The sequence below is a fragment of the Podarcis muralis genome, chromosome 13, assembly GCF_964188315.1.
Source record: "Podarcis muralis chromosome 13, rPodMur119.hap1.1, whole genome shotgun sequence".
NCBI lineage: Eukaryota > Metazoa > Chordata > Lepidosauria > Squamata > Lacertidae > Podarcis > Podarcis muralis.
Genome location: NC_135667.1, coordinates 26979447 through 27004828, shown reverse-complemented (window position 1 = coordinate 27004828; position 25382 = coordinate 26979447). Strand labels below are relative to the sequence as shown.

The 25382-nt window shown below is 45.2% G+C and overlaps 1 protein-coding gene and 1 long non-coding RNA gene across 2 annotated transcripts; both read right to left on the bottom strand.

Annotated features, from left to right (window-relative positions):
- Positions 1–554: 554 nt before the first annotated feature.
- Positions 555–16946, bottom strand: LOC114581878 (uncharacterized). The gene is made up of 3 exons (XR_013390402.1): positions 16706–16946; positions 1789–1894; positions 555–726 (listed from the first exon to the last, which is right to left on the bottom strand). It is a non-coding gene; the product is annotated as an uncharacterized LOC114581878 (long non-coding RNA).
- Positions 16947–22574: 5628 nt separating this feature from the next.
- LOC114582094 (vomeronasal type-2 receptor 26-like) lies at positions 22575–23682 on the bottom strand. Its single transcript, XM_077916690.1, has one exon. The coding sequence runs from the start codon at positions 23680–23682 to the stop codon at positions 22780–22782; it is 903 nt and encodes a 300-aa protein (XP_077772816.1). The 3' UTR covers positions 22575–22779.
- Between the last annotated feature and the right edge of the window lie 1700 nt (positions 23683–25382).

Genomic DNA, 25382 nt, shown 5'->3' with positions numbered 1-25382 from the left:
TGGTTGGGTCTGGATTAAAGAACCCCGGAAAGTAAAGGAAACTTAGAGATGGACTGAGTTTCTAATATTTGCACCACATTTTACTGGAAAAAGAGCTGCCCATTTTCTTGGATTATATGGGCACTTAACTCCTGCAGGCTACATCAAGCCTCTTGAACCAAGGTCCACAGAGGCAGTTCCCCTTTTCTTCTTTTTGTTTTTTTTACTGGGTTGCCCCAGAAGTTTAGTTGAAGTGTCTTCTGAGATCCGGATGCAAAGTTCTGTCTGCATGTGTGATGTCTAGGATTGGTTGTGGCGACAGCAATGAGGAGAAGTAGAAATGGACCTCTTTCAGGGCTGGCTCAGCCGGGCACTTGAGGCAAGAAAGGATCATAAAGCGCTTTTTCAAACTTTTCTTTTAAGGTGCTATATATAAATGATACATATTCGAAGCAGATACAGCAAAGGCAGGGTCAACAACCTTCTGGGGGAGGCAGGGATTTCAAGGTGGGCTGGGAGCACCCTGATGTGGGTGGATGAAAGAGCAACGACTCGGTAACTAATGCAGGCCCAGCCTGTGTAAAATAAAAGGGCTTTATTGCACTTGGGAGCCCTTGCTCCAGCGGCTCCAGGGAGCGTCGCCTCCAGCTCTGCGCAGTCTCCACCCTGGAACTTTGCTTCTTGAGTGCCACGGAGTTTCCGGGAGCCGGAAGACTCAGTCAAGCAGGTCCCTCAGTGACTTGGCGGCTGTAAGAATAAGGAAGGGAAACCATAGGGTGATACAGCTGGGCGTTCCTCCCCTAGGCATTACAGTCTCCAGCCTCTCTCTTTCCCCCAGCCCCTACCTATTCTATACCTTTCACAATTTCTGTGAAGAATGGATATAGCAAGGTGGCGGTGTGGTCTAAACCACTGGGCCTCTTGGGCTTGCCGGTCAGAAGGTTGGCGGTTCGAATCCCTGCGACGGGGTGTGCTCCCGTTTCTCTGTCCCTGCTCCTGCCAATCTAGCATTTGAAAGCATACTAGTGCAAGTAGATAAATGGGTACCACTGCAGCGGGAAGGGAAATGGCGTTTCTGTGTGCTCTGGCTTCCATCATGATGTTCCATTGCACCAGAAGTGGTTTAGTCATGCTGGCCACATGACCCAGAAAGCTGTCTGGAGAAATGCCGGCTTCCTTGGCCTGAAGCGAGATGAGCGTAGCAACCCCATAATCAAGTTTGACTGGATTTAACCGTCCAGGGGTCCTGAACCTTTACCTTTACCTTAGTATTGCTGACTGCAAGCCTCCCCCTAGCCTTAGATCTATGGCTGCTCACTCTTGTTTGGCAAGGCTCCTCTGACTAGCAGAAATCCAGCATGTGGAGCTTCTCCCATCTTGTCATCTTGGGAGGAAAAGCTTTGATGTGCTAAAGGTTTTGCCAGCCTGGGCTCCTGTGTTAAATGCCCAGGCACCCTTTAGGGTGTGCATGTGTCAGTACTAGTCTCCAGGGTGGGCTGATATGTTATTCTTCCCCATTCCTCATACTGCCTCTCATCTATGTCATATTATCCCTGGTCCGCAACTATATGTCCCAGAAGGGCCACTTTTGAAAAAAAGCTAGGAGTGGAGAACCTAGGTCTTGTTGCCACAGCCACCACTACCTCAGGGACTTCCTTTGGTGGCAGGTAGTCCTATGTCTCAGGGCGCTCCAGTTAATGCATCCCGTTTACTGCTGAGTCCAGAGTATTGCTACTGTCACTGTACCTTTTGAATTCAGCACCCACCCCTTCATTTCAACTGTTTGCGCTGTATAGGACAATATCTTACCAAGGGGTTGGCTTCTAGATCTTGGTGGGCCATGCCCAGCGCCCGCAGACACGAGTGGTACGCCTCCAGCAGCTCCTTGCATGCCTCTCCTCCCTGTTCTTTAATGCTACAGGAGGTAAATGGAAACAGTGAAGAGCCTTTACATTTCCTGCCCTGTAAAGATTTTGACTTGCAAAAAACCCCAAACAAGCATGCACACTTGCAGCAGCTTGGAGTGGTTCTGTGCCTAGATGTTGTGCTTTGGCAACCCTTTTTTATTCTAGGTTTGCAGGACTACTCCATAATGTGCTTGTGAGCCTGTTATCTGGATAGATCCAAGGCAGACTTTTGCACCCTCAAAAACCATAACCTGGCAGCTCATACGGGAAGCACCCCACCCAGTGGAATGTGATGGAAGGAATTTAGCTTAACAAAGTGCATTTAAACATGCTAGAAATTTGGGTTTGTGCAATTAAAGTGGATTAAAACACTCTCTTGCCCCAGCCCTAGTGCAACAACTCCACTTAAACAACAGTCTTCTTGTGGTTAGGATAGTGAGGGGGAGTGCATGGCAAATGAATGGTTAACAGGAAGTAGTCTATAAACGTGCAGCAAGCACAAAAAATGGGATGGATGCCTGTCATGTAAATCTCCCCTGTAGCCAAATCGGAAGTAGTGCTTAGGAATGACTGGCCATGTTCTAACCTGTGTAAGCTTTGTGTGTGTTCAATAAGCAGGTCATCTAGAGGACACCTTCAAGGTTCTAAGGGCAAAACAATAATGTGATTTCTCCTGAAGAGCGATAAAAAAGAAATGACCGTCATTTTGCCATAACAAAGTCTTGGGTGTCTGAAGAGAAAGCCAATTAACATTTCCTCATGCAATCAGCAAATTAGGCTATAGATCAGGAGTGAAAATTTAAAAAATAGAGGTCATGAGGAATTCAGGACCTTGCTACCATTATAATCTGAGTGCTTTCGATGAGCAGCAACAGCACCTTCCCCTCACTTGTAACTTTCACCTTCCATATTTTGTGCCTTGTGTCAATTAACGTTAGATGGATTGGCCGCCAGGTGGTAGCAGAGGGCCACCCATAGCCAGGAGAGACTGCTGCCTGCTTGATGCTTGCTGACCTTGCTAAAGTTGTCTTTGTTTTTCCTACTATGTGTTTTGATCAGCTGGATGGCTGGCCAAAATAAGGCAGCTGAACTCTTTTCTAACTGCAATGCTGGGCAAAGTGTCACCTATTTTCTCCTTCCTTTAAAAACAACAGCAACATACTATGCAGTTGTTAATGGAAGAATAGTAAACCCTCCCAGATAGAAAGGTGGTAGCCTGGAACAGGCGCATTCTCAAAAGGCCGCAAACTGCTTGCAGATGCTACCTACCACCAGCCAACCAAGAGACCCAAGTGCCGGCGGTTAGGCCTGCGGGCCAGAGATAGCAGCAGCAAAGCTGGCAGAGGGAGGGTCGCTCCTGAGATAAGCATAGAGAAAGGTCCTGCTGGAGCCTGCAGCTCTATTTGGCGCCAGCTCTCATTAAATGCTAAAAGAGAATTGCTGCCTGTTTGCCCTGGCCCTGCCCTGACTCTCACAGAAACTTAGCAGGTGAAGCTTTTGACGGCAGGGAGAAGAACTGCAAGTTTGGTGGAGCTCTCCGTGGCACCAATTGGGAATTTTAGAGACCTAGGTCAGTTCAGTACCTTTTGGAGCTAAAGCGATTAGCAAAGGCTAGTTTCCCTTTCTTCGACTCGTCTACGCCTTAGGTGTTGTAGTATTTCAGTTGTAGTAGCTTGAGGTCACACTGTCTCGTAAGTACATAAGTACATCAAGCTTACATCTCATTTAGCTCACGTAGTCTCTGTTTTTGAGGGTGGCCCCATGCACAGGTTGGTTGTTCTTGATGCCTCTGAACTAGTGACCCTAAGATAGCAGCATGCAAGGTAAGCCGCTTGCGAGAAAGAGTCTGGGTGTTACTAGACAATGCAAGATATCTCATGGAGGAAGTAGACCTGCCTGAGGTTTACTGGGTTCTGGCAGAATTGACACTGAAAGAATATTTTTGAATCAAAAAGACTTGAGGGAAGGTCTTTATAAGAACACTTGCTTTAAATTATCAAATAATAATTCCATAATGGCAAGAGACGAGAAAAAACACAATGCAGTTGCACAGTGATAAAAAACATGTTTCAAAAGCCTTTTTAAAAGATTATTAAAATAGTTGTGCCTTTCCATAACGAATTTCCACCAATGGAAAAAGCTCTGCTGAAATGTTAAGGATTATTCCTGGCCTCAGAGCCAGGGAGGTTCTCTTGGAAAGAACCTAATTTACAACACAAATGTATATTTATAGAGGTTTCCGATTGGCTTATGTACAACCAATTTATGTGCGTCCAACTGATTGCACACGTGCGCATCACAGCAACTCAGAAGTGGCTGGAAAAGGGGTCAGAACAGGGGCGTAATGGGCTTATGCACACTTGGCCATCATGTGTGATAACCCAAAATGCAATGCCTGTGTAAATTGGGGGGTGGGCGGGCGGGCTGTATCGCAGTTAACAAAGAAAGGGAATAAGTTTAGCGTACTTTAACAATGAACTATTAATTTTATTACAAGTTTCAGACCTTATCCAGGAATATTTTCCCCAGCGTCTTTGAAATGACAGATTTCCTTTAAGTTCCAAAATAAGATACTGTACTTGAATTTCTGGTTATTACTGAGTTCCCTTCCTTTGACTCCTGTGGCCTTTCAGCAAGCCTAACTGGTTTAAAGTCCATTCATTCAATAAACCATTCCATCTACACCCATTTACATCACATGAGAAGTATCAACAACGCTAACTTTACTAATCAGCTGAGTTTCCTCTGAATTCCTGAACTGCACCACTTTTCTAGAGTTTTTGTCCTTCTTAGTGCTTCCCCCACCTCTAAGGATTGTTGAACTTCTGCAGATTTTGATGGCTGCCTTCCCTGCACAGCTGAATCAACCGAGTCTCCACAGAAGAGAGGTCATCATGCAGCAAAAAGTCAATTATGGTCAATCCTAATGTACACTTGGGTGTAAGTAAGGCCCTTTAACTTCAGTGGGGCTTCTCAGTAGTAAAATGCATACCCTCCAACATTTCTCCGATGAAAATAGGGACATCCCATTCCATAATGATAAGTTTACTATTTATACTCTCTGCATCTTACTGAGTTGCCCCAGCCACTCTGGGCAGCTTCCAACATATATAAAAATGCAATAAAAAAATCAAACACTTCCCTATACAGGATTGCCTTCAGGCGGCTCAGGGGTCGGATAACTCCATACCCTCCAACATTTCTCCAATGAAAATAGGGACATCCTAAGTAAAAGTGGGACATTCCGGGATCAAATCAGAAACTAGGATGGTATTTCTAAATCCGGGACTGTCCCTGGAAAATAGGGACACTTGGAGAGCCTGAAAATTTGAGGGATTTTATAAAAGGTAAAGGAAGAACACCCCCACCTCATGAATTGAGAATATTAAGTGAATTATTCTGCTAACAATGAGACCATGATGGCACCTCCATGGTAACTGACTGTCTTGGCATGGAGGGCATCCAGCCCTTTGTGACTTGGTAGGAGAGGGACCCCACTGAGATCAGAATAGTCTTCACTGCTGTTTCTGCCTCTCCCTGCCTGGTTCAGCTGCTCAAATTCCTCCTCACTTGGGCCCCTTTCCTGTCTGCTACAGCTGAGCACATTCCAGACAAAAAGAGCCTCAGGGTGACAGCTTTGTCCCTTTGTTGGAAGCCAGTAGGTATGGACCATTCTTGGATGTTAACTCATGGTTACTAGATTTTTTTCAATGAATCTGGGGACCCCCCTTTTTTTTTTTGAAGCTGAGTAGCAACAGGGAGTCAGTAGTGGGGATGGTGAGGCAAAAGACCCTGGGCCCAAGCACACATGCATATTGTATAAAGGTGCAAGGCCCTTCTTTCGCACCCTGTGAAACATAAACGTGCAGAGTTTTTTAAAAACTGAGCAATGGCTGCCTGCCTGCGGCACCTGAACCTCCCCCGATCTGTCAAAACAAAGGGGGAAGGGGGCAGGAGATCGGGGGAGGCTCAGGAGTCATGGGCAGGTGGCGCGTCATTGCCCAGTTTTTAAAAAACACTGCGCATTTATGTTTCACAGGGTGCGAAAGAAGGGCTTTGCACTTTGCCCGGCAGAGAAACCGCGTGCCTTGCACCCCTCCTGGGCAACGGCCGCCTGCCCGCAACTCCCGAGCCTCCCCCATCAGTAAAAACAAAGGGGAAAGGGGGCAAGAGATCTGTACCACTACACGTCCCCAGTTCCCCTTCGGCAGTGGTGGCGATAGCGGCAGTCAGCAGCCCGGAGCCAGCCAGAGCAAACTGCTCTACCAGGCTGGCTCCAGGCTACTGAGGCTGCCACTGCCACGTTTCCCAGGGACAGATTTGCAAATCTGGGGACATTCCGGGGACGGAATTTGTCCGGGGACAGATCTTCAAATCTGGGGATTGTCCCCAGGAACCCTGTGTTAACTTCTTGGCATGTGTTTCTAAAGAAGGTGGGGTTAATCCAGCCATGCTCATCCCTGTGTAGCTCATATCAGGCGCAGACAGATGTCAGGTTTGCAGGAACTTCCAGAGTGGCTGGGGCAACCCAGCTGGATGGGTGGGGTACAAGTACTTATTATTATTAGTGTGAGGTCCACCAGTCAGAGCCAGGTGCAAAATGGTGTCTTGGAGGGGCCCGAGCTGGATGCAAAATGCTGGTGTTGGTGGAGTTAATTATCTCCTGCATTCCATAAGCCATACTCTGGGGTAAGCTATTTATGTGAGTACGTATCTTCATTGATACAGCTCAGGGATTCTAACACCTAACTGAGCACAAAGGAGATATACCATTAGATGCAGAGATACCGAAGGATCAGAAAAGACTGTCTATGACTGCAACAACAGCTGCAAGGATGTTGGTTGCCCAGAGTTGGAAAGATGACAATGTCGCTACCAGAATGGTAGAATAAGCTGTTGGACTATCAGAGATGGCAAAAATGACTGGGAAAATCAGAAACCAGGAGGACCAGAACTTCAACAAAGAATGGGGGAAAATTTATATTGTACTTGAGAGACCACTGTAAACACTTGAACTCTTTAGCAGGTCTTAAATAACTCTTGTAATGTTACATAGACTTTGGACACAATGGAAAACTGAAAAACTAGAGTGATTTATGATTTGAAAAAGTTAACTAAAGTTAACTAAAGAACCCATGGAGGGGACAAGGGAAGTCTAGAGATTTTGAAGAATCTTGTGTAATTTTTATTATATGTGATTTTAAATGTGAATAAATTTGTAAAACCAAATAATTTTTTTTAAAAACAAAACAAAACAAAGGAGATATACCATTGATTCTAAGAGCCCCTTGAGGACTGTTAGCCCCTTGTTAGGTCAAGGTTTGCTATCTTCTGCCCACCTTGACTTACATCCCAAACACTTTCTACATCAGTTTGGTTTGATGTATTGACTGGCAGCTCCTACACTGCAGTTTTAGATAGACTGCAGGAGAATGCTTTGCAGGCCTTAACGGCACACACAAAATGATTCGCGTTCTATTTATCCCATTACATTGAGGCTAGCATAGACATGGCATACGCTAACAAGGAATGGCCAAGTGTATTTGTTCTCTAATATCCGAGTTTTGTCAGTCTCTCCTGGTTCAAATTGCATGGAACTAACAACGGTCAACTTTGTGTGTGTTTAATTTGGACAAAGGAACTTTCTTCATTATTTTTAAATTGTGTGAGCGGAACTGTGTACAGGGACACTGCAGTAAGTAAAGGGTTACTTGCGCGGGGCTAGACAAGCCACATTATTTCCACATGGCTGTCCTCTCTGTTTGGTGCTAATGAAGCCTGTGCTGAGTCAGCTCCTCTCCTTCTCCCTGCCTCTCTGGTTGCCATGCCATAACATCCTTCTCCATTTTGGACCTTCTGGACTTAGTGTAGAAAATGGAGGTGTGTTGCCCCATAGGGCGCTTATGTGCTGGTTAGAACTGTCGCCTGTTCCCCTTTGTGTTTTGGCAGGAAATGGTGGGCGAGGGAAAACTTAGAAGCTACTTTAAAGTGCTAGGCATATTTAAGAGTGCCAAAAGATGCAGAACAACTTGTAGGATGGTTGGTGAAACATCCAGCAGAACTCTATCCCCTCCCTGCCGTCCGTCCCACACCTGGCTCTGATCACTGAACAGTGGCATTAGCAGGCAGCAAATCCACCACTGACTCTTCTTCCGATAAGGAGATAGGGGAAAGCTTCCTCTGCTGAGCAATGTGCTGGCACACAGGGAGTTATCACAGACCATCACACCAATCCCACAGTTCCACGCATTGCCTGTTGCCAGGGAAACGCAGCAGGAAGAGCCCAATGTGGGTCAGGGATGTGCTGCTGGCAGTGGATTAGTTGGGATCCACGTGGTTGTGCAGGTGCCAGCCATTGGAGACGTTTGCTGTGTAGAGATAGGAGGATCTGGCCGGCTGCCTTTGCCTGTCGTCTCCTATCAGGTCCACAGATTAACAGGATTGAGCATGCAAACATACAGTGCAGAGTTCTTTCTTTCTTTCTTTCTTTCTTTCTTTCTTTCTTTCTTTCTTTATTTCTTTCTTTCTTTTTCTTTTTCTTTGCAAAGTACAATTTTAAGTGTTCATAGATTTAAAAGATTCAGCACTTGTTGGACTTCCTGGCTCCCACAAGCACTTGCATTTTTTAACACTGAAATCCCAATATGTCAGAAGTAACATATTTGGTATATGCTCTTTTGGCCTCTTCCAACTCTACAGTTCTAGGATTCTTCTTTAAAATAAAATCTCATTCAACTTGGATTGAATTTGGCCCAAATCCTGCACAGCGATCAGAGATCTTTCCTGTCTCCCCCTCACCATAACTGATAAACCCAAACCTCAGAAGCCAAACATAAAGTTCTTCCTACAAAGAGATTTTAAGTAGTAAGATCTCAACTTAATTTCAAATGACAAGAGATTAATTTTTATTATTGAGGACTGAACTATTATCACCATCATCATCAAAAATCCTAAAATTGAGTACTTTAAAAAAAAAAAGCATTTTAAGGTTCTCTTTTGCCTTTTAGTCAGCAAAAGCTATGCTTCAATCCATCTGTAGGATAGATCAAGTTGATAGGACTTCCCCAAGCCAGTACAGTCATACCTTGGATCCCAAATGCCTTGGTACTCGGACGTTTTGGCTCCAGAACGTTGCAAACCCAGAAGTGAGTGTTCCAGTTTGCAAATGTTCTTTGGAACCCAAATTTCCGACGGGGCTTCCGTGGCTTCTGATTGGCTGCAGGAGCTTCTGCAGCCAATTGGAAGCCGTGCTTTAGTTTCTGAATGTTTTGGAAGTCAAACAGAATTCCAGAATGGATTCTGTTCGACTTCCAAGGTATGACTGTATAGTCAAGATCCGTCCCATCAGCCTTGTTGGCACCAACATCACAATAACAAACACTGATATGTATACAGTGCTCTCTTTCTCTTGACCACAGCTGCTCTAGGCCCACAGCTTGAGACAGGTTGCTCGCTAGACCAGGCCATGTGTCCTACTTTACGGAGGACAGTCCTCTATTTGAAAGGCCATCAGTCCTCTTGCCGCAAACCTTTTTTCTGCTGGAACTTGCCGAAACTCAGTTCCAGCACCTTTCAGGTGGGTGCCATTGCCATAATAAGAGAACAAGGGAGGAGGTGTTCATGGTGAGTTCCGGCACCTCTTTTTCTAGAAAAATAGCACTGGTGACATATACTGCATTTCTATTTGAATTACTATATTATTTCTAAATTTTGCACCGGTAGATATACATTGAGCTGTGCGTGTGTTATATAAACCTGTATCTTCTGTCTTGGCAATTTGTAAGCGGACACATCACTGCTCCGGCTTTCCTCGACAAGGTTCAATGACGGGGACCGCACAACTTCTCTAGGTATCTGAGCACACATTGGATGCGAGTCATGACTTGTATGTATGAAGAGCGCTACTGGATCAGGCCCATGGCTCATCTAGACCAGCTTCCTGCTCTCCCAGTGGCCAGCCCAGATGCCTATGGGAAGCCTGCAAGCAGGACTTGAGCTCAGCAGCCCTCTCCCCACCCGTGACCCCCAGCGACTGATATTTAGAGACATATGCTGCCATTCCTTGTCCTGCCCCTTTGCTGACCTTGGCAAGTGTGCCGTGTCTCTTTTCCCTCAATAACCCCCCCCCCCCGAGTCCAGTTATGTAATTGATTGTCCCCTGCTGATCAAAAATCCCTGCGGCCTCATTAGCGGCAGCTATGTCCCCATCCCCAACACAGCCTAGCAGATGGCAAGTCACAGGGCGTTCTTGTCATCCTGCATTAGTACCAACAGGCAGATCAGAGCCGCTGGGGTCGATCAGAGTGTGTTGCGACATTTTTAATTCACAGATTTATTTACATGAAATGCACCCCACTTTTCCTGTCCAAGCATAAACCAGTCAGAGCGACTAATCTTAAAACCACGAAAGCACACACATAAAGCATACCTACGCTAGGGCTGCTATACATCCGGATTTTCCCTGACATTACCAGGATTTCAAAGGCGAAATTGACGTCCGGGGGGGGGGGGGTCTTTTCCGCAAGGTGGTGCTTTGTCCTGGATCTTAGACAAGTCAATAAAAAACCCCTGTTTTTTTGGGGTATTTTTGTAAAAAAAAAAGAAGCTCAAAAACTTTGAGGGTTTCCTTAAAAAAAAGGTCAAAATTTTTAGGGTGTCCTTGTTGAAATATGGCAATCCCACAAGGTACTCCGAAAAAGTATAACAAAATAGTTACACAAAGGTCTGCTTACACAAAGGCCCCATCTGCGCTATGATGTGGGGTGTGAGACACCCTGAATTCCTGGGTCCAATAAAAGCTAGAATTTAATTGAGGTTTGGGAAGTTACACTGAGCCATGCACTGAACCCTAAGTTAACAAGCGAGGCCTGCCTGGTGATAGCTAGCTGAGTGTGGGTTGCTAAGGGGACAAAGACCAGGGTCACCCATCAAGAAAGTATTTAAGAAGCTATATCCAAAATAGCTATATCCAAAAGAACTGGATATAGGAGGCCACCATTTTTCTCACCAAAGAAAATTGTTCCATCCAGAATGAGAAATATGCGAAGCCATATTTTATTGCTTTTGGTTTGTAAGTTGCCTTGGGCACTTTGCTTTAGAAAAGCAGTATAAAGAAAAATATCTTAAAATAATAAACAATAATGGTGTGTATTTGTTATATGCATGCAGTATTGCAATACTAGCACCTTTCTTTTTTGCTTGAAGTGTGGTGGCTCTGGAATGTATGTATGTATGCAGGCATGTGCAAAATGACTGCTTTTCATTAGGTATCTGCCCTGCCTCTAGAGAGCAGCATGTACCCTGCCAGCTCATCTTTTCTAAGTCCTTTTTAGCTCAAGCCACCTGGTCATTAGCAAAAAAAGAAAAAAAGGGGAATGAGCCTGGTAGTGTATTATTTCTGGTAAATCCAAACTATCATCTTCCAAAAGAAAATCCCCTCTGCAGGCATTTTAGGATTAGCCTGGCAGACGGAAACAAGTGTGTGTGTGTGTGTGTGTGTGTGTGTGTGTGTGAGAGAGAGAGAGAGAGAGAGAGGGAGAGAGAGAGAGATTATAAAATCACAGTGATGTCACAAAAGAAAAAGCAGGGGACAGTAGGGTAGTGGTGAAGGGAGAGGTGCTTAAGGAAAGGAGAGAATATCTCCAAAATTACAAAGGGGTGCAGGATTTGTATTTGAGATTTAAAGCCTAGAGATCTCTAGTAGGGTTGCTGTATTTCAAAGTGAAAATCCGGACAGGAAAGTTTATTTTTGCCACCCTTCCAATGTAGTTTTTGAGCAACATTGCCAGCATGGGTTGTCACATGTCCAGATTTCCCCAGACATTTGTTTTTTAATCGATTTCCGCCTGGTCACTGCTTCCAATTGCAGTATTCCGGATATATCTGGGAAATTCCGGACATATGGCAACCCTGTACTATAGCCGAATTCTCAGCATTCCTCACTGCACACAGAGCATTAGTCACAATCCATATCTATCCTATCATTTATCATGAAATGCTGCATTTATCCCAAACCAGCTTTGACCCGAATTGATAGAAAGAACAACCTAGCCGTGTTCTAAGCCAACAATGTGTCCACACAGCTTGATTGTGGCTGCCTTGAGAGAGCTGTCGCTCTGGAAGATGGCATCAAAATACAGAAAACAAGCAAACAAAATAATTGTCCAAGATTATTTACTGAGCAAGAAGTAGGTCTTCTGGGTGCGTTTGAAACCAGAGCTGAGACTAAGTAAGACTATGTTGAAGATTTCTAAACATAATCTGCTGCCTCTCCCTTCTCTATGGTTTCTGGCTGAAACGTAGCCAGGGCAGAGGTGAGGAGTCGGTGTGTATGCATAACCCTTTCCCCAATTACGACTCCCTCCAACTACTGTGGTGGAAAAATACAGGTAAAACCTGTGCCTTCCTATTCCTAAAACCACTGATCTAACCCAATAAATAAGGCTGCACACACAGTGCACCTTTTAAAGCACATCTGAAGCACATTCGTTCACTCAGATAATTCTGGGTATTGTAGTTTGTTAAGCGTTGCCGGGAATTGTAATTGTGTGAGGGCTAAACTACAGTGCCCAGAATACGTTGAGGGGGGAAATGTGTTTTGAAGGGACTTTAAAGGTATACACAACTGTTTTGTGTCCTGAAGCTAGAGTGTGAACTTACAAAGGTAAATTTATTTACCCACACCATACATTTAGAAAGCACATTGCTTTCCCCAAAGAATCCTACAGACTCTAGTTTACCCCCTCAGAGCTACAGTTTCCAGCACATTTAATGCACAACAGTTCTCAAGATTCTTTGGGAGAACTTCCCACCCCCCCGAAATCTGGGATTTAATGCACTGAAACTTCTTACCTATTAATATTAGGCAGGCACCCTTGCTATACTGTTTTAGGCACTTGCCAAAGCCTTAATTTGGTTCAGCAATCGTATCCAGACACATACTTTAGTTACACATAGTCGTTTTAAACATTTGCTGATTAAATCTGTATTATTTGGTTATTGTTTTATATTCAGTGGCACCTCGGTTTTCTGATGTCTCCGTTGTTGAATGTTTCGGTTTTCAAACGCCGAAAACCCGGAAGTAAATGCTTCCGTTTTCGAACGTGCCTTGGAAGTCGAATGGCTTCCACTGCGTTCCACTTTCACAATTGTCTCTATTGAATTGGCAGACTGCCCTTTGCACCTTGGTTTTCAAACGTTTCAGAAGTCAAATGGTCTTCCAGAATGGATTACGCTCGAAAACCGAGGTACCACTGTATATTGTGCAGAGGTTTTAAAAAAATGTTTAAGTGGGGTGTGTGTGTGTGTGTGTGTGTGTGTGTGTGTGTATGCGCAAAATAAAGGATAGGCTTGGTTGGAGCCCTGTATTTTAAAAATATGATGCATTTGGCAAAATCCTGTTACCAGGAATGGGTCAGAGTGCTAGTTCCTGTGGAGAGCTTTGTGGGGCCAAATGCATCCGTCACAGAATCACCCTGGCCTTTGGCCCAAGAGGAGGATTTACTCCTAACCCTCTAATCCTCCTAGTTGAGCTTTAGCTGCTTGAGTTAATTGAGGCTCAGGAGGCTCAGGGTCTGAATAGTATCACTGCAAAGAAGGGCAGAAGAAATGCAGAGCTGTCATTTCCTTTCCATCAGTTGTCTCTCTCTCCCCCCACCCCGCATAGCACCTTTCATGTGCAAATACAATCTTCTACCTGTCTCCTCACAACCACCCAGCATAAAGTTACTCCCATTTCACAGAGAGGCAACTGAGGCTCCAAGACTGGTCCAAGCTACTCTGGGACTTGAACCTCAGGACAAATGCTGCACGTTGGTCTTCCACCTGACCATACGCAGTTGGCTGCTGCGAGATGGTCTTCTACAATTCATAGTGATAACTGGCCACAGTTATGGACAACAGAGTACACACCAGAAAGGCAGTTACAACCAGAAACCTGTCTGTCTGATACGTGTCTTTCTTTTACTCATTCATTATATTTTTAAGCATACACTTCAAATAAAATTTTAGGTTCACATCTTTTCTCTCTCTTTTAAAGAAAGAGTGATATGTGAATTGGCCCTAGGAAATGCAGGACGGGTACTCCAGTGTCTTATTCAGCCATTATCTGTTGGTGTTTGCAAGCTTTTGGGTGTGGTGTTTTTGTGCCGATGAACTTTTTCAAACTGATAGAGAGAGACCTGTGTAACTTGAAAACTGACATCACTGACATCGGCCTAGTAAAAGACATTGCCTTATTAGTCTGTATGATTATGATGATGTGTTGTGCTATTTCTTCACAGCTGTGCTAAATAGTGCACACAATGTAAGTGTGAAATGACCCTTACCCGAAAAGTTGGCAGTTTTATTAGAGGAGTCCAGGCCCCGTTTGTTTATGTATTTATAATTTACACTTTCATAAAAAAATAATAATCAAGCCAGTATACAACATATAAGAATAAAATCAATAAAAGGCGCCTACAAAAACACCATTAAAAATCAGTAAATGCTGATCGGTTAAAAAGAGAAGAGGCAAATCAGCTGGACTTGGTAAGATGCACTCCTTGCCACAGACTTGGACCTCTGGTGACAGAGAGAGATCAAGGAGTCTGCCTAAAATGTGTCCCTGCTCCTTTTAGAAGGAGTGCAACCCCCTTCCAAACAGGCACTGGGCTTATCTCCCATTTAAATCAAATGTAGGTGCAGAGGTGACAGTCTGGAAAAAAACTGGAAGGAAAACCCAGAAGAAGGTAGGGAAATGGAAAAAACCCCCACAGGAAAAGAAAAAACCACATCTTTCCCCTGGGCTTTCACAACTGCTCCACACGACCAGTATAACGTTTCAAAACTGCTTTATGTACCCCTGCCTCCATTTCCCTCCCTTCTTGCTCTGTTACCCCCCTCTTGTGCTAAATTTGAGATGGTAAGCAGGGACACATCCTCCTAGCACTAGAAGCGTACACGACACCTTACTGTCTCCAAATGTTGGCTGCTGACCAGTGACCCCTGGACTGGTTATAAGTAAAAAGGCAGGCAAGTTGGGTGTGGCTGAAGTTTGCTGGGCAATGCCCCACTTGCTTTAATGGGCAACCTCTACTGAATCTCAAGCTTTCTCTCTAGATAGATATACAGTGGTACCCTGGTTCCCGAACGGCTTAGTTGTTGAACAAATCAGCTCCTGAACACTGCAGACCCGGAAGTGTTCTGGTCTGCGAACTTTTTTTGGAAGCCGAATGTCTGTTGTGGTTTCTGTGGCTTCCGACTGAGTGCCGGAAGCTCCTGCAGTCAATTGGAAGCCGCACCTTGGTTTTCGAACAGTTTCAGGAGTCGAACGGACTTCTGGAACGGATTAAGTTCAAGAACCAAGGTACTGCTGTAGATAAAAATAAACAAAAGGATGCCCCACATATATATAGTGTGAATACAGCCAGTGAGAAACACAGACACCACCAGTAACGTATATTCAAGACCAGTCTGCTGCTCTGGAAGTTGCCACTTCGTATCCCTACTACTTCATTTAAATCAGGGAAACGAATAACTCAATAACACATGCTCTTTCAATGTATGCTGTAGGCATATCCTGTTACTTTTGCAGTTCCTCCTCTCCTCACCTTTTTATCCCAAGTTCTCGTTGAAAGCAGGGACTAAGCCATGGCCTATTTATTATAAATATATACACAGGTTTCTGATCCAGAATACTGACATCTGTGTGGCCTCACAACTGGTAATCCCCAAGCAGTCACTTCCATTCCCTGCAGCCGTTCTTCCCCTACTCTGCTCCATATATATTTGAATGTGGTTATAGCTCGCTGGCAGCAGAAAGCCTAAGGTATTGCATTCTCGTTTTTTTCCAGGAGCTCTGAGCTAGCTTAACCAGCAGCTCAGGTCTTGCAAAGGTTTTATGTGAGTGATTTAGCCGAGGAGGCAAGGTTTTGCAGAGCGCTCAGCTTTGAGCTAACAAATGAAGCTCTCAAAAAACACACCTGCCTGTTAGCTATGCTACACTTGATCTTAGCCAAAAGCCCGAGAAGCAATTAACGTGGTTTAGGAAATCCCATTGAAGCGGAAGCTGATCAGAACCAGAGGTGAAGCCAGGCGATTAGATGTCGAACCAGGTGGGTGGAGGAGGAATCAGTGTTAAAACTGTCCTAAGAGCTGGCAGATCTTTATACACAGCTCTGTGGTTTCAGCCACAAACTATGCCACCACCAGACATAAGCCTGGCCTGCTTAGGGCTGACCTTTCTTTGAAGCTGAGGGACACAGCTGCCTCTGGTGGCAGATTTTAGCTATCTTGATGAAATGGTGGCACGCTGGCAGCCATCCTTTTAAAAAACGAACCTTGCTTGATCATTTGCAGCCAATGAGGCAAGGACGCCATTTGCATTTTCCGCATCAGGTGCCAAAATATGGGTAGCTGCCTCCCTCTAGGCATGTGTGTGAACAGTGGGGGCCTCTAACAATTTTCTGCTAGGCCAGTTTCCCAACACACATGCCTTTGGACTCTAAGCGTGCTCCTTTCCTTGATTCAGCAGAGGTCGCTTGTATCCCTTCATTACTCTTCCCAAGCTTTTGCCTCCGGGCATCCAACCCGCCCTGTCACTCATCTGACCTAGAATCACCCTAGTACAGCTTCCCTTGGAAAGACAGATGGGAGTCAGGTTGAGGGGTGGGGGTCTTCCCACTCTTGTCTTCAGCGACCCACCAACCACATCCCTTCAGTGCATGAGTGCGCCACACTCCACAGCATCCTTCCTCACCTTCCCGGCGGGGCTTTTGAAGCTGACATGTACCTGCCCTTGGGGGCTGTTCACTGCCCACTTCGCCCCTCAGCCCCCTTACCATTTCTCAGAAGCGGCTTTCAGCTCGGCGCAGGGTGGCTCTTCCGTGGTGGGGTCAGGGGCACCCTGTCCCTCTGCAGCGGCATCGCTGTGGCTCTCTGACATGCTGGGTCTGCTGGTTGTGCGTGCCTGTGTCTTCTGCACTGACCGAGGAGAGCGGTGCTGACAATTCCTCTGGCTAGAGGCAGCCGGAGCCCTGCCCAGTCATGCGGGATAGACAGATAGCTGGGCGTGTATTTGTGTGTGTGTGTATCTTCTTGGGTATTTGAGATAGGCTGCAGCCGCTGAGGTTTTTTTAATTCGCAGAGAGGCTTAGCTGGGACACAGCACCCTCCCTTCCCCTTCCTGCAACAGGGCTGGGGGCAAGCGAGGAACAGGAATCAAATCGCCTCTCTCGGTAAATGGTGGACTCTGACCTGGAAGGTGGCCACAGAGTCAGGGCCAAGGAGATCAGTCGCAGCAGGGAGTGACAACTGATGGGCACCGTTCTTGCTGCCCACGCAGCATAAGGATAATTGGTTACAGAAGGTGTGAAGCTCGATGAGATCTGTGGCCAGCCAAACCAGCCGTGACCTCAGAGCGGCTTGGAATCTTTTCAGTGGGCCGGGATCAATAGGTCCATCTCTGAGGAAGGAGATGGTTTGGTTTTGTGGCGCTTGTCTCAGGGAGTATGTGTCTTGCAGTAATGCAGTTATGTACACCTGAGTGGCACATGCGAGTGGATCTCGTACAAGTCCCTCTTCAGAGGCTGGAGTGGATTTAGTGTGGCGGAGAGGTGCTGGGGTTCAATCAAGCCCTGCTTCCAGATGTGTGGACACTGGCTGGGACTGCTCAGTGGTCCACTCTGCATGTGCTCAGAGGAACTGAAAGAAAGATACGCTTCAGGGTTTGCAACCTAGCACTGAATGCAGGGGCTTAAGCTTCAGAGCAGGTTAAGCTCTGGCACCATGGTTGATACGCCTTGATGACAGATGTGGAGCGTTTTCCTGCATGCATAGCACAGCTGGAACTGTTTTTGGGAACTGAGGTGGCTTAAGGGCATGGTGGGATGTGCACCAGGGTTTGGGGCATTTCTGTGCAGCTGTGAGGGGGGTGAGTCAGAGGCTTTTGACACTAATTGTGTTGTTGCATGAATCCTGACTGTCAAATTGCTTGTGTGGAAGGGAGAGAGGTGAATGTGGAAGTTTTGGGTGGAAATGTTGGTGAGCTGTTGCATTGCACATTTGACTCTGGCAACAGAGAGCTACTGATGCAAAAAGGCACGGCATATAGCTGGCATGTGTATGGGTGAAGCAGGACTTTTGGTAGCAAGATTGATCACATCCTGGTAGGAGAACTAGATATGTATTGCAGCACAATCCAGTGCATGTTGATTCAAAAGGAAGTCCTATTGGTTTCACTGGGGCTTACTCCTGGGAAAATGCATGATTTCAGTGGGACCTGTTTGCAATATAGAATGTGGCCAGGGGGTGCATTTGTGTGTGTATGTGGGGGGTGCAGGATATATGCCTATCCGGATATGCAAAATGTTTGTATGTGTTCAGCAGGGCCAGCCCTACCCTTAGGCACTTTGATGCGGCCACCTCAATCCACTGACTTTGGAGGTCATGAAAGCACAGCAAATGGTTATTTCATTTATTAGCCTTGTGTTTTTACTGTCGGGTGTGGACGTAGGTTTTTTTTGTTTTGCCTTAGGCGGTAAAGCAGATTGGCAGATTGGCTCGAGTGTGTTGTGAAATGTCTTGAGCCGGCACTGATGTTTGATGTAGATATTTGGGGGTTGTTTCTTTGTGTACATAATGGCAGGTTTTTTTGGTTAGTACAAGAAGAGGGTTTGCTGTGTAAACCGTGTGTGGAGTGTGCCAAGTGTCTGACCGCGCCATCCCTATGCATGTCTTCTCAATATGTAAGCCCCATGGAATTCAATGGAACTTACTCCTGGGTAAACGCAAATAGATTTCCAGCCTTGGTGAGTCATTTGAAGAAAGCAGGACATTGTCATGCCCTCTGTGTGTGTGAGTGAGGGGGGGGGGGAAGAGGAAGCGAGATAGTATTTTGTGGGAGGAATACAAGTATATACCCTACACTGGGCTTTGAGCAATTAAAGTGGATTAAAGCGTTTTGTAAAACACTCACACTAATATAGACAACTGCCAGAATTTTAGCAGTTAAGAAAGTGATAGGGAAATGAAGTAAAAGTTTGGGGCTGTGGTATTAAGACTGAACGAATGCTTAATGGGAAGATGTATAAACACCCATCATGTAAATCGGAATGAATGCTCAATAAAGACCAGACTATGGCTGTATACATGCTATATATTTACAACACGTTCAAAGCACATTTCCCCCTCAAAGAATTCTGGGTAGTGTAGTTTACCCCTCACAGAGCTGCAATTCACAGCAAACCTTAACAAACTGCAGTGCCCAGAATTCATCAAGGGGGAAAATTGTCCTTGGAGTGTGTCTTAAAAGTATAGTGTGCCTTCCATGTTAGCATTGTGCCAGCGAATCAGGATGAACCCTGAGTGAAGAGGTCATGCTGTCAAACTGTGAAACGGAGCACAGATTAGTTATTCGAATATACCTATTAATTTAAACATCTGTAAATCGCAATAACAGAATCTTAGAATTGTAGGGTTGAAAGGCACGTCAGGGGTTGTCTAGTCCAACTCCTTGCAAGGCAGGAATCTCAACCAAAGCATCCTTGATGGATAGCTATCCAAACTCTGCTTAAAAACCTTCAAGGAAGGAGAGCCCGCCACCTCCCGAAGGAGGCTGTTCACTGCGAGTTGACCATTGCCTAGCAGTGCACTTAAGCTGAGCCAAACAAACAAGTTCAGGAGTAGTTGCAAAAAACACCATACATTTAAAGAACATATTTCGCCCAAATAATCCCAAGACCTGTAATTTGTTCAGGGTTCTAAAAATTCTCATTCTGTGAGGGGTAAGCAATAGTTCCAAGCAATCTTTGGGGGAAGCCATGAGTTTCAAATACCGGTACTGTACATGGTGTGCCTACAGCTTTAGTAGTACCAAAATACAAGGACAAACAGACAAAGAAAATAATAAAAGATGGGGGGGGGGGAGAGTTGCGTAAGTACAGTGGTACCTCGGGTTACAAACACTTTGGGCTACAGACTCCGCTAACCCGGAAGTATTACCTCAGGTTAATAACTTTACCTCAGGATGAGAACAGAAATCGTGTGGCGGCCGCGGGAGGCCCCATTAGCTAAAGTGGTACCTCAGGTTAAGAACGGTTTCAGGTTAAGAACGGACCTCCGGAACGAATTAAGTTCCTAACCAGAGGTACCACTGTATTCTGAACTTTAGTAGACCTGAAACTACCCACTCGTCTGAAGAATGTCAGGCAGCAAGTTATTCACCACTGGCAAACAGCAGAGGTGGGAAACGGAAGGCTAAAAGGACTTAACGTCACTCTAGTTTGCCAGCAGCTTGTGCCTTATATAAAAGCATCATGCTTTCATTCTCCTTGCAACCCTTTGGCTGCCCCCGCCCTACTGAAACCACTCTGCCGCCTGCCTTGAGCTGGGAAACAATATAGGAAGAATGTAAGTTTTCGTATGGGCCTGCAACGACCCCTGGTGGTCGATAGTCAAAAAGGCATTATGAAACTAAATGGGGTTTTGTGTGTGCCTGTTCTAGGTTTGTGGTGATGTGCTGTTTTTGTTTGTGCATTGCCCTGAGTGCTCTGGTAGGCAAAAACCCAGATCAGTGCATATATAGTGAGGAGGCCCAAGTAGAGGCAAACTCCTTTATTTTATGTGAACTGTGAAAAGCAAACATTTCTCCATGGTTGAAGAATGACTTGATTTACATACCCTCCAACAGTGCCTTTTTCCCTGTGGGTACACAGGGGTACACATACCCCTAAACATGTTGTGAATCTAAGTTTGGCCTCATTGAGGGGCAGTATTTCAATATGACTAGGAAAATGAGAGTACCCCTAAATATTTTTTTAAAAGAAAAAAAGCACTGCCTTCCAACATTTCTTTGATGAAAATAGGGAAGTCCCATTCCATCTTATTATTTATACCCCACACCTCTTACTGGGTTGCCCCAGACACTCTGGGCAGCTTCCAACAAATATAAAAACATAATATAACATTCAACATTTTAAAAAACCTTCCCTATACAGGATTGCTTTCAGACGGCTCAGGGGTTGGAGAACTCCATACCCTCCAACATTTCTCCAGTGAAAATAGGGACATCCTTAGGAAAAGCAGGACATTCTGGGATCAAATCAGAAATCAGGATGGCTTCTCTAAATCAGGGACATCCTTGGAAAATAGGGACACTTGGAGGGTCTGGATTTACTAATTTAACTTGTTATATCAGAATAAGTATTAATACTCTCAACATGACTTTGAAGCTGGTAACTGACCTTTTCAGCATTCATGCTTAAAGGAAACTGGTAGAAGAAGATTTTTTTGAAAAAAAATCTGGAAACATCTACTAGACCTCAAAATAAATATTGGTTCGGACATTACTTTCAAAGATCCCAATCTAGCCCTGCACTAGAGACTGGTACCCAGAGGCTTACTGCCTTTGACAATGGAGGAAGTACATAGCATTCATGGCAAGCAACCACTGACAGCTTCATGGGTGTGTCTAATCCTGTTTTGGAGGTTGGGTGCCCAGCAGGGGCTAGGGGTAGAGGATGTTTTTCACCCTCCACTCTCATCAAGCCCTCACTGCTGGAGACAGGCAGGGCACGGGGATCTCTGTGAGGCCTTGGTTCGTGCCCCCCCCCCCAAGATTCTGCACCCGGGGCCTCAGCCCCCTCTGCCCCCCACACTATACCACTGCATTTATAACCAGTATATTGGACTCTGTGTGCCCACAGAATCCTGTAAGATAGACTATGGGAAAACACCTGTGAACCCAGCACACTTAATATGTTTAGGAAAATCTGGGAATAGCCGAGTATAATAAAACGAACAGTGATCTCACTATTAGAACACCACTTTCCGGCGAGGTTGTACAAAAACCAGGACAGAGTAGTGCTACACTATCAGGTACTTATTCCCCCCCCCCCCCCAAGATCCAGGCAGATGGCCTAAAACATAGTGGATTATATCCTTCAAAATATATATTCTATGTGGTGCCTGATGTTGAAGAAATAAAACATTGGCAAAGTCAGTGCCAAAAGACATTGGATGGTATAATTTTCTGAATTTCTTCTCAAATGTAAAGCATCCTCAAAAGAGAAAAGATACATAGACACTGGCTTCTTTTGGACCTCTACCAACTAGCACTGGGAGGAAGTGGTAGGCAGTGCTGCTTTGGTGGCCCAAGCTATAATGTCATGCCACTTTTAAGTTTATCTGTCACAGATTCTCCCCCAAGAATCCTGGGAGCTGTAGCTTGTTTAGGCTGCTTAGTGCTCTTGGCAACTCCAAGCCAAAGCAAAAAGAAGAAGCTGTTGGGTGGTGGGGTGGTGTAGTGCTTCAAGTTTCATACTATGACTGGTTCAAATCTGAACTTAGCCGTGAATCTCACTTGCTGACACTCAACCTAACCTGCCTCACACAGTTGTTAGGAGGATGGCATAGAGAGAAAAACCACCTGTACTGCCTTGAGCTCCTTGGAGGAAAGGCATGGCTATAAATTGGAGGAGGAGGAGGAGAAGAAGAGAGGGGAAAAAATAGACTATACATATCCACAATTATTTTCAGGGATTCTTCTTTGCACCCACAACCGGATTCAAATAGCAGGTCAAGAGATATGGCATAAAAGCTGTTATTTACCTTACCATACTAAAACATCCAACAGCTACAGTACAATATTCAAGCAGCAGGTCAAGAGCTATGGCATCCAGCACAGGCAGGTGGAACCAATAGGGTCTTTATAACAACTGTAAGAGTCTGGCAACCAGCCAGCCCAGTCATGAGTTTACATTTAAAAGAGCCTCATTATCAGCACCTGCCTCTGCTGGTCAATCAATTCCTGACAGTTACATAACATCAACATGTTCTTCATGCAGCTCCATTGCACTCTCAATGTATTCTTTAATTTGGAAAGGGTTGAGTGGAAAAGGCTGCATGGACCTCTTCTTCAGTGCTCCTCCCTCCTATTTAATGACTCCCTTTTGTTCAGCTCAGGCCTGAACAAGATAATGTAGCATTTGGGGAAGAAGATACAAGTCAGCAACCCAGCACTGGAGGCCAAGATGGAGAAGATCTCCACAGCCACCATGTATTTCCCTTTGGTGCTCAAGTAAGTTGGAACAAAGGACATCCAAACACTGCAAAACACCAACATGCTGAAAGTGATGAACTTGGCTTCATTGAAACTGTCAGGCAAGTTCCGGGCAAAGAAAGCTACAGTGAAGCTGGCCATGGCTAGCAAGCCCATGTAGCTCAGGACACAGTAAAACATGATTGGGGATGACTCGTTACATTGCAGTACAATCTCCTCAATCATTGACTGGGTGTCAGTATCTGGGAATGGAGGGGAGGTGGAAAGCCACACCAGGCAGATGCCCGCTTGGAGAATGGAGCAAGAAAGGACAATGGAGATGGCCAGGCTTTTCCCCACCCACTTCCTGATCCTGGATGCTGGCTTGGTGGCCATAAAAGCCAGAACCACAGTAATAGTTTTTGCCAACACAGAAGAAACTGCCATTGCGAAGACAATGCCAAAAGCTGTTTGGCGGAGGAGACACGTCACCTTTGTAGGTTGGCCAATGAAGAGCAATGCACAAAGGAAGCAGAGCAGGAGGGAGATGAGAAGGATGTAAGTGAGGTCCTGGTTGTTGGCTTTGACTATTGGAGTATCCCGGTGCTTCATGAATATTCTTAGCACCAGAGCTGTGGTCAAAGAAAATGAATGAGCAGAAATGGTTGAAATGATGCCCAAAGGTTCTTCATAAGACAAGAAAGTTACTGTTTTGGGAATGCATAAATCCTGGTTCTTGTTTGCATATTGCTCATCTGGACATTTGAAGCAATGGGTCATGTCTGAAAAAGAAATGTTATATTGTCTGTACATAAATGTGAGTTATATTTTTCTTTTAAAAATAGTTTCTTGGGGAAAGCAGTTCCAATGTTTTTGGAGTTTTAAAGCGCAAAGTGGGGCTGTTTGAAAGCCCTTTTGCAAACAGCTTTTTGCTGCGTTTTGAACCTCCAGTTTCCAGAGGATTAAACTGCATTATAGAGCTGTTTGTAGAAGAACTTTCCAACAGCCCTTGGTATGAGCTTTCGTGTGCATGCACACTTCTTCAGATACGGGAACTTGCCCGTATCTGCCCGTATTTCGTGTGCATGCACACTTCTTCAAAACAATTTTTTTTTTTTGACTATGGCAGACCAACACGGCTACCCATCTGCAATTGGGACTTCAATGTGCAGCACCATCTGATGATGTAGGGATGTCAGATGATTGGCAGGTGTATAGTCCTACCGAGAGTGGGGAGATATGATCTGGTCTACCTGCCAAATAAAGTTCCCCTGCCTCTGAGCACATTAATGAATAATTCTTAGAAATGATACAAAGCTGTTTGTCTTGCTCAGGTATTGCATTCTTTGCTGATGCTGTGAAACGTACCAATCTTTGCAGGGAATAATGGTTATGGGTTATGGGCCCTAGCCCTTTTGTTTTTGAGTCATTTTTTTGGTCCCCCCTTTTCTTTTTTTTGCTGAGGGGAATAGTGACTCACTACCAAAATTATTAGGGATGCGGGTGGCACTGTGGGTAAAAGCCTCAGCGCCTAGGGCTTGCCGATCGAAAGGTCGGCGGTTCGAATCCCCGCGGCGGGGTGCGCTCCTGTTGCTCGGTCCCAGCGCCTGCCAACCTAGCAGTTCGAAAGCACCCCCAGGTGCAAGTAGATAAATAGGGACCGCTTACTAGCGGGAAGGTAAACGGCGTTTCCAGAGCTTGCCAGAGCAGCGATGTCACGCTGGCCACGTGACCCGGAAGTGTCTCCGGACAGCGCTGGCCCCCGGCCTCTTGAGTGAGATGGGCGCACAACCCCAGAGTCTGGCAAGACTGGCCTGTACTGGCAGGGGTACCTTTACCTTTACCTTACCAACATTATATCTTGTTATTTTCCCCACCCATCAATTTTGTGTCCCATTTTTGGCTAATGTAAAAAATAAAATAAAATGTAATATTTTTGCAGTTATGGCAGTTTTGTGCATTTTGTGAAACTTGTTTTTTAACAATAGCACCCCAGGATCTAATGAGTGGTCATAGTTTTACCCTTTTGGTCCATGGAAAATGGGATTGGATATCCTTTTAAGGGCGAAAGGGCATTAAATTGCACAAAAAGCCAAGACCCACAAACAATGTTGAGGAAGCATGCAAATGAGACAGAGAAATCAATTTTGCAATGGGAATCATTGTGCAAAGTTTAGAATACTCCCAGTTGATTCAAATTAAGCATTGTGAAACTGCAGCAAAAGCTTTAAAGAAGCTAGAATTTGAATTTGTTAGCAAGAAGTTTCCGGTCAAATGGATGAATCAACTATTGAGGCTAACACTGAATTCCAAAAGAGACTGTGGCAAGCATTTAACCCAGGTAGCAACACTGATTGACCAGTTTGGCCCTAACAGGCTTTGTTCTTGGTGATCAGCAAAAGGTCTCTGTGCTGATCAGCTCACTAGGAGATAATTCTGATGCTTTTGCAACAGTATTGGAAGGAAGAGATGCCCTGGAC

Bases quoted from the DNA above. Each gene is read 5' to 3' on its own strand.
- LOC114582094 (XM_077916690.1), bottom strand. From the start codon at position 23,682: ATGACCCATTGCTTCAAATGTCCAGATGAGCAATATGCAAACAAGAAC.